Source organism: Gymnoscopelus microlampas (genome assembly GCF_963454915.1).
Source record: "Gymnoscopelus microlampas genome assembly, chromosome: 12".
NCBI lineage: Eukaryota > Metazoa > Chordata > Actinopteri > Myctophiformes > Myctophidae > Gymnoscopelus > Gymnoscopelus microlampas.
The window spans coordinates 48,064,308-48,074,023 of record NC_139949.1 but is presented as its reverse complement, the minus strand read 5'-3'; the positions used below and the strand labels follow the sequence as shown (position 1 = coordinate 48,074,023).

Genomic DNA, 9,716 nt, shown 5'->3' with positions numbered 1-9,716 from the left:
GATTATATAAAATAATTGGGATTAGACGATTATGTAATAATTGTGACAGGCCTAATCCTACTACTTACCTAACTTACTATCGATAGCTAAATATTGGACAAGGAAGTTCAATGTCTTGTTTACTTTGTATTGTAAATGCGATTGATCCTAATCGAAGGCTTTTCTGAAACTTATGACTTGATAAATATATCCTGTTTCCCTGCAGGAGTTACGATCCAGATGTGAGATAGGGGGGTCGTGCAGGGGTCAGTCATGCCGCTGGTAAAGAGGAACATCCAGCCCCGCCACCTGTGCCACGGGGCAGTGCCTGATGGGATTGGCAACGAGCTGGAATGTGTCACCAACAACACTCTGTCAGCCATCATCCGCCAGCTCAGCAGTCTGAGTAAGAGCACTTTAATCACGTTATCTTTACAGCAGTGGCTGTCAGTGTGGGGTCCTTGGGAGGGGGAGGTCCACAGGAGGTCCCCAGCAAAATGTGTTAATACAGCATCACAATCATTTTAACCACTTTATCCATATTTTATATGTTGGCTATAAAAAAAAATCACACCCTGTGTGAAGGTAGCGGCGCCTTTCATACATTTTGTCATCGATATGTGTTTATAATGTGTTTATAGCCATGTGTCACGTGAAGCTTGACCAATCACTTTGTTGACGCACCTGACCAATCAGAACGTTGACGTACGCACACGGACAAAGTCAGATATAGAGCAGGATCCGCTCGCGCCGCTAAAAAAAAAAGAATCTTAAAAGTATTGGACATTTTTTAATCATTTTGGGGGTCCCTGGTACAAAACATTTTCAGATGGGGGTCCGCCGCCAAATACATATCAATTTGGGGGTCCTTGACATGAAATAGTTTGAGAACCACTGCTTAACAGTACTTTCATAACATTTGGTCTTAAGAACATTCATTATTATTATTATTATTACTATTAATTTATTTTTTCTATTTTTTAAATACATTTTTTGTTTTCAATTTCAGTTTAGTTTTAATTCATTTTGTGAAAAAGTGATTTTTTTTTTATTAGTTTTAGTTATTCCTTGAAAAGGCTTGGTTTTAGTTTAGGTTTTATGATAGGCTTAGTTTTAGTTTAGTTTTTAGTAGTTTTAGTGAACATAGAGTATTATCAGGGGCGACAAAACAATCAGAAATAAATGTTAACTCAACGCTTCATCAGACATTTAAAACATATTATTCAGTTAAAACAGGCAAAGTAAGACTTGACTCGTGAATGTCATTTTAAGTTTTTTTAGTTTGAGCGTACATGTGTTATGTGCATAACTATGTCTGTGTCGTGTCTGCGTGTTTGTAGTGGGATTTTGTGAAGTTAAAGGAGCTTAGGGCTTACCCTAAAGCTTAGTGCCACAGAAAGCAGAGAGAGAGAGAATGTGTGTGTGTGCGGGTGGGTGTGTGTGTGTGTGGGGGGGGGGGGGGGTGGTGGTTTGAAACCCATAGAGAGACAGAGCTACCTGTCGATAACGTTTGTATGGAATGCGTTAACGGCTCTCGTTTGTTCTTTGGTTGCAGGTAAGCACGCAGAGAATGTCTTTGGCGAGCTCTTTAACGAGGCCAACACGTTCTACGTGCGCGCCAACTCCCTCCAGGACCGCATCGACCGCCTGGCTCTCAAGGTCACCCAGCTGGATTCCAGCGTGGAAGAGGGTCAGTTGGGGGTCACAGGGCACATAGCGGTGGACGGGGTGGAGGGTTATCAGGAAACACGGCATAAATTATATAAATTGCACTGGTACTGTAACACAGACAATTTACCGTACTTGACACACAGCTAACCTACTTGAGATGTCAGTATCTGCATAATGAACCACGTTGTGACCTTTTAACCAGTCATTCTTCATTGCAACGTACGATGACACAGAAATCCCCATAAAACCTTTTCAAAGATCAGACGGGCAAAGAGCTGGGGTTGGTGCAGGGGTGTAAAGTTCCTGCCCACCACTGACAGTGGAGACTAGATGTGTTCGAATGCTCCACGGTGCGTACGAGTCCCTTATTGAACTGATAAGGGATAATCAATCAATGACACACACATCTTACAAGTTCAAAGTTCAAACAGCTTACATATACTATAATACAGGTTAACAACTTAAACCCTCTAGTAAACTGGACCCCAGTTGTTTCTGTATTTGGGACTGTTTTTTGGCAAATCTCTTTGCCAAAAATAGCTGATCTACAAGCTCATAGCGTGTCGCGACACGCATTTTTTGGCTAATGTTCCCCCCAGAATATGGATGCTGACTTGCTGAGGTTCAAGTGGTGTTAATATAACATACAAAAACTGTACATATACTATACAGTGAGACTTATCCTTTTCTGGGTGTCGTAAGGGACATCCTCCTGGTGTAACTGTCAAAAGAAGTGTCTTCATGATGTGTGTATCAGTGGTGCTCATGCTCATCTACACCTTCTCTAACAAACCAACCAACATCCACTACAAATGGGTCTCCTACTTATTTTCTAAAAGTCTCTTCAGCATTATCTTCAGATGATATGGACATTTGCTCTTATGTTCTATTCCGTCGTTCATCCTCTCGTGCCACATATCAAAATGACAGTGACGTTGTGATTGACAGTGACGGAGTATTAATAATTGTGCAGCTAATGCCAAAACAGGTTGCAGTGGTCTGATGAAAGCATTATATAACTGAGATTATGTTGATGCTTTTAAAGCCATTAATTCCCATACTTTCTGATGGGACCTTTTTCTTTTAAAGTGACTTAAAATGACTTTTCTTCTATCGATTAGTCACCCCATGTAGACTTGAATTCATGGATATGTTTTTGTTTTAGAATAATTTCATGACCGGCAGTGGTTCCGGTAGGAGACACAAAAGAGTCTCCTTTGTCTCTCCTACCGTAACCGCTGCCTACCGGTCCGCTGGTCATCAAATTATTAGCCTAGGAATGTGACAAAAACAAAAAAATATCCATGAATTCAAGTCTCCATGGGGTGACTAATCGATAGGAGAAAAAAGATTTTGGGGGGTGAACTATCCCTTTAAATGTTATTGTTTTGCAGTGTCTCTTCAGGACATCAACATGAGGAAGGCGTTTAAAGGCTCTACCGTCCAGAACCAGCAGGTGGTGGCCAAGAGCAGCACCCCCAACTCTGTGTCAGAGATGTACAACACCTGTGACAAGGCCCCGCCTCTCGGTGCCCTCACCACTTACAGGTACACCAGAAAAATGGGTACAAATGTTATGTAACCAAATGGACTTACTGTCCAGGTCCGTTTGGTTACATTTGTACACTCTCAGAGGTTACAAATGTATAAATTAAAGGTAGGGTAAGTGATATTTTTTGGTTAAAACAAAACGTTTTTTTGTTGAAAAGTTAAAGCACTATATTCTGATAGTAGTCATTGCTATAGAGTGTTTGTTCAGTAACATGGGTCTCTGCATCTCTCCAGCTCATTGATAAACAGAAGGACAATGTTTCAGTTGGGTGGCAAATCTTCAGCCAATCAGGACAAAAGTACCCGATTCTAGTCTTCCAATTTTGTCTGCTCATTTATTTGTGTCATCACTTCCAAATTCACTTGTTTATCCTGTGTCCTGTGTGAGTTCTCTATCCTGATTGCATGAAATTGGTATTCCAACCTGAAAATGCGTTTTCTGTTTAATCGAGAGCTGGAGAGATATGGAGACTACTGTTACTGAACATATATTTCTATAGTCCTCTATAGAAATGAGTACTATCAGAATATAAAGCAATTTAACCCTTTTTTTAACAAAATAATATCACTTACCCTACCTTTACGTCTGAGGATGATACTGTGTAGGAAAATGTGGTTCTCAGGTAATATGTGTTATGATGACACTGTCATATTGTGTATTTAAATGCAGGGAAGACCACATTGATGCCATGAAGTTCTACACAGACCCACAGTACTTCTTTGAGCTGTGGAAGGAGAAGATGTTACAGGACACCGAGGAGAAGAGGAAGGAAAGGAGACGTCTCAAGGTGAGTGTGTACTACACTTAATACTTTGTTGCACGACGGCAACGGCCACGACGGCAACCGCCACGATCGCGTGGCAAAAATGACCGACCTGAGCTTGCAGACGCGACACATTGAGCTTGTGAGTTTGTTCGTCATCTCCTCGCTCTCCTCTGGGACAATGAATCAATAGACATAAAACTAACAGATTGTGGCTTTTAGGCTAATGTATTTTTTGTTGGATGACATCCATTGCATTTATCACTAGAAGTGATTTAGAAGTGAGTTATTCATGGCGAGCAACACTGTGTCATGTAAGTATAAATTAGGCTTTTAATTGTCCCAGATGGACAATTGGCATAAATATGATAAACGATCCGAGACAGATGAAAATATGTGAAGTGTAGAGAATGATGGAAAGAAGTGATAGAATTGCAAGAAGAGTCTGGCAAAGTTGATGATAGGGCTGGGAAATACTGTATATGATATTGTCTGGGATTTTGGATATCGCATTGTCGTGCAAAAGCATCAGTGTTGTCTTTTCCTTGTTTTAAGCACTTCAAACATTTTCACAACTTGTCAAATATAGCAAAAAAGACGATCTACAAGCTCACAACACCTCACATTGTGAGTTTGTAGATCAGCTATTTTCACAATTAAAATGTTATATTTACGATAAAAAGTTAATTGATATTATCATCGCAATACGTTATAATCGTCACAATATTGATTTTGAGGCATTTGGTCAAAATAATTGTGATAATTGATTTTGTCCGATATCCTTCCTTTCATAAATTCCTCTTCAACCTGCATGACATGGATAACTGACTGTATTCAACCCCATGCCCTCACCAGGAGCAGAAGCGCTGTGTTGACAGCACGCTGCAGCGCGAGGTGAAGAAGGTGAGGAAGGCTCGTAACCGCAGACACGAGTGGAACATGATGGCGTTTGACAAAGAGCTCCGTCCAGACCACCGCCATCCACACACCCTCCGCAGGGGAGTGTCGTCCGAGGGATCCCTCTCCCCAGACGGCAGGTGCGTGTGTAGTTTTATGTGTTTATGTCACAACCACAACCACCAAGCACACATACACAAACCTTTTTTTTCCTTCTTTATATGTTGGAGACATATTTTCATTTCTGTTCTTATTTCAAACTCAATATGGAATACATTACTGTCTCAAAATTGTAATCTTACTTCCTCTCTTTTAGCTGTGTTACACCTGCCTGCAGAACTGACAGGCAGGGTATTATAATCGTCTGTGTGCCTGTGAACAAAATTAACTCTTAAAATGATAGGCAGAATTTCTTGAAACTTGGTGTGAATGAACAGTAACCTGCCCTGGACTTTTGGGTCAACAAGGTCAAAGATTTGTGTGTCGTTCGGTGGAGTCATGTATTGGAAACGGGTCATTACCCCAGACGATAGAGTATTAGAAGTTATAATCTTTTTGAGAAAAAGGTAAAAATCCTGGCTTTTAGAAAGTATTGCAGAATAGCATGGTCTCTTCTTAGTTTTTATATTATTATTATAATATTATATTATATGTTTTATTTAAATGTATGTACCTGAAAAATTGGAGCACCACTGATATAGCAACATTTAGAAGACATTTGTAGAATATATATTTTCAAATGTTCACGATTTTTCTAAAATAGCAGATCTACAAGCTCATAGTGTGGCACTCGGCTATGAGGCTTGTATATCTGCTATTTTTGAATAGCCAAAGAAATCTAAAGTGACACAGATGCGTTCCCGGATTGAATGGATTAAACCAAACATCAAATCAAATCAAAACGAATCTAAGTTATTGTGTGTTGGTTCCTCTAGACCCGACCTCCCGGACTTCCCCGTTCCTCCGGGGTACGTGTGTGGGAACACCCCCCCGTCGCCTCTGGCGGAGCATGAATATCAGATCATCGAGGCTACGTACCGGGGCGGGACCCCCGCCTGCCCCTCAACACCACCGCCACATCACAACGGTTCACATCTTCCACCTGTCGATTACAAGTACGTTTGGCTTTGAATCCTCCTCACTGATCAATGGTTTCCAAACTGGGGGTCCCCAGATGCCTTTGGGGGGGGGGGGGTCCCCAGATGATTAGCTTAATGTGCAACATTGTTTTCTCACTCAACAGTAAACAGTTGAGTTTTAGACTTTTAATAACTTTTTAATACCTATAAAATACAATAAAATAAGTAATAATGAGACCATTACTACTTGTGAGCTTGTTGTTTGGCTATTTTTTACAATATTTAACTAAAATTAATGCCTCAACTAGTGTTGATTTTGACACACACATTTTGATTCAGTTTTAGTCATAGTCTTTTGAATCAAATTCCATTTAGTTGTAGTCATATTTTAGTCATCTGAAATGTTAAGCTTTTGAAATGTTAGTTTTAGTCGATATCATTTAAGATTACAGTCGACTAAATCTACAGTTGATTTAGTCGACTAAAATGTATTTTGGCGGTGCCTTGATGCCGTCGCAATGGCTGATTTTACACTTGGTTGCATGCTGAAAATAGCCGATCTACAAGCTCACAACGCGTCGCAGTGCGACGCGTTGTGAGCTTGTAGATCTGCTATTTTCAGAGCGCAACACCTGAGCTCAACCAAACATAAAATGACTTGTCTATTAGTTCTACTGGATCTCTTCTCCACTCGTCCCTCACTAACATCTAGTTATTATTTGTTGAAGAAATTGTCAATATATTAAGTCTTAGTTTTAGTCATCGTGGCTTAGTTTTGATTTAGTTTTCGTCAGTGAAAAAAGGTAGTCGACAAACATTTTGTCATAATTTTAGTCGACGAAATCAACACTGGCCTCAACTCCTACAATTTCAAGTGCTTGTCAGGGTGGGGGGGTCCTCAGTTCAAATATGATTATTTTGGGGGGTCATGGCCTGAAAAGTTTGGGAACCATTGAGGTACTGTATACCGTATTAAGTCAAATAGGGAAAGAATTTGAGATTTTCCAATTCATTATCATCATCAACTATCATTATTGTTGCCATTATTAAAGCTGTAACAAATTTTAACATGTAGGAGAGTATGTTAATACTATAACTAGTACTTGTGCAGTGGTTGGAGGTACTTTCCCTATACTCCCTGGTGTCAGGTATATAGATAGATTAGATACCTTTATTGATTATTGCGCCGGGGAAATTCAGGCACCAGGGACAGCACAGCAGTAAACGTTACAGATACAGGGCATAGAAATACACTACGTACAGAAGAGTACCATCCAGTGGTGGGAAAAGTACTCAAACGTTTTACTTAAGTAAAAGTATCAATACTGCAATGTAGAAGTACTCTGTTACAAGTAAAGGTCTGGAATTAAAAATGTAATTGAGTAAAAGTACAAAAGTATTGGTATCAAAATGCACTTAAAGTACCACAAGTAGAAAGTACTCATTATGCAGAATGTCTCATTTTACAAGTTTTCAAATAATCTTTTGAAAATAGTAGATCTACAAGCTCACAATGCGTCGCGATGCGACGCATTGTGAGCTTGTAGATCTGCTATTTTCAAATGGCTGAAATGTATATACTGTAGGGCTGAAGTGGTTAATGTATGTTTTGTAATAATAATCCAAATCTTCAAAGTAACTAGTAACTAAAGTTTTCAAATAATTGTAGTGGAGTAAAAGTACAATATTTTCCTCTCTGACGTAGTGGAGTAGAAGTAAAAGTACTGAAAAGTGGAAATACTCCAGTAAAGTAAAAAATAAGAAAATTACTTAAGTACAGTACTTGAGTAAAGGTACTTAGTTACTTTACACCACTGGTATCATCACAATAAAGACACCTCAAACAAATATTACCACGTTCATAGTATAATCTGAAACACAGTTTCAGATTCATACTGTAGTATATGAATCATAGTATAATCTGAAATCATATCATCATATGATAGTAGTAGTAATAGTAATAGTATAATCTGAAACACAACAGTGTTTCAGTGCATATCTCTTGTCTTTTTAACAGCCCAGTGGAATACACAGTGAGCTCCGGGCCGACCATCCCCTCTGCACAGACCGCGTTCGGCTCTCCCCAGGGCGGCCTTCCCCCGGCCCCTCTGTACGTGAGCCAGGGCTACTCCTCCTCGCTCCCGCCCATACCTCCTCCCCCGGGGCCTCCGCCCCCTGGACCCCTGCCTCCAGCGGTCCACTCCTCCTCCGCCGCCCGCTCCTCCTACCCACACCGCCCAGGAGCACACGGCGAGGCCACGAGGACAGACGTTCAGCCGGTCAGAGACGCCAGAAGTGACCTGCTCTCTGCTATACGCATGGGTGAGTTTTTGGCTGAACGAGTCAACACTTTATACCAGGGGTGATGCAACTTTGATGATGGAGAGGGCCACTATATTTCCACACTCACTCCAGAGGGCCACATTGCATACTACTGTTGGGCGGACACCTCTTATCTCCGTATTTTAACTTTCTTCCGTAAATTAATGCCGTACTGTACTTCGAAATTCTATGTCACACAAAAGTAGCAAAAGTAGCAGATCTACAAGCTCAAAACGCGTCGCAGTGCGACGCGTTTTGAGCTTGTAGATCTGCTATTTTTGCTATTTTTGAATTGGAATCCTGATTTTGTTTTTGCTATTTTTTTAATTGGAATCCTGAAAAGTAACATTTTTATTTAATTTCAAATGTATTTAGTTATACTTATGTTAACTTTTTGAACTTAAACACAAATACATTGGACATAAAAAAAGACTAGAATTTTAATACTAGTCATTGAGCTACTAATATAGACTGAATTAAAGCGGGTCGTGTTTGTATGTTTGGAATTGGGCAACAGCTGCCGCCAGTTGCCCATGTACAGTATGCTTTATACAGTATGGCCAGAGTGAAACATCATCCATGGCTGCCCTTGCCAGCGATTCCGAGCGTTTTCACGAAAAATATTAGAATATTTTTCTTCACAAAGATCCACCTGCTGATCACTTTAAAAGACGTAGCCGAGTCTCACATATTTTTGAAAATCTGTTGCAAGTGGTCTCCACATAATATGGGCATGTGGCTTTTGTGACATGACAAGTGGTGACGTAACATGTCTACAGCGTAATTGACTCCAAGGTCACAAACGTGACGTCTTAATTTGGACAGAAATGTCACATTTGTGACATTTTTGCACCTGTTAAGATGCCACTCGTGATGGCCCATAACATGCCTGCCTGCCTGCCTAGCTCTGGTCTGATATCACACTAACAAACAACACCAATTTGCGCTGATATCGGGCATACAGAGTCCACAACTTGATTTGTATATAATAGATATGGTAGTGTGTGTGTGTGAGTGCCTTAACACGTGTGTGTTCTCACCAGGGATTCAACTGAAGAAGGTCCAGGAGCAGCAGGAGCAGCAGAACAAGCCCGTTGGAAACGACGTGGCCACCATCTTGTCTCGCCGCATCGCCGTGGAGTACAGCGACTCTGAGGACGACTCTGAGCTGGACGAGAACGAGTGGTCAGACTGACCTGAAGGATAAAAAGAGTGGCATGAAATAATACATATATTATATACTCCTAGACACTGACTGACCCTTAAATGTAAGGATAACAGTTGAATAAAACGTATCAGTAATGATACTAAAACCACACTAATAGGGTCACGATGCCAAATTGTGTTTTATGCACAAGAGCACACAAAAGGGGGCTTGCAAAGAGTTTACATTTGATTTGACTTTACTAAGTTTATTTAGTTTATTTGCACAAAATTAAACAATACTTTTAGA

General features: G+C 40.4%; 1 protein-coding gene across 1 annotated transcript; it reads left to right on the top strand.

Moving 5' to 3' along the window:
- Positions 1 to 252: 252 nt before the first annotated feature.
- Positions 253 to 9,458, top strand: wasf3a (WASP family member 3a; the record flags this gene model as incomplete). The annotated part of the gene is made up of 8 exons (XM_084074359.1): positions 253 to 385; positions 1,535 to 1,669; positions 3,045 to 3,198; positions 3,872 to 3,989; positions 4,821 to 5,002; positions 5,798 to 5,977; positions 7,959 to 8,263; positions 9,307 to 9,458. 8 exons carry the CDS (start codon positions 253 to 255, stop codon positions 9,456 to 9,458), a joined length of 1,359 nt encoding a protein of 452 aa, XP_083930485.1.
- Between the last annotated feature and the right edge of the window lie 258 nt (positions 9,459 to 9,716).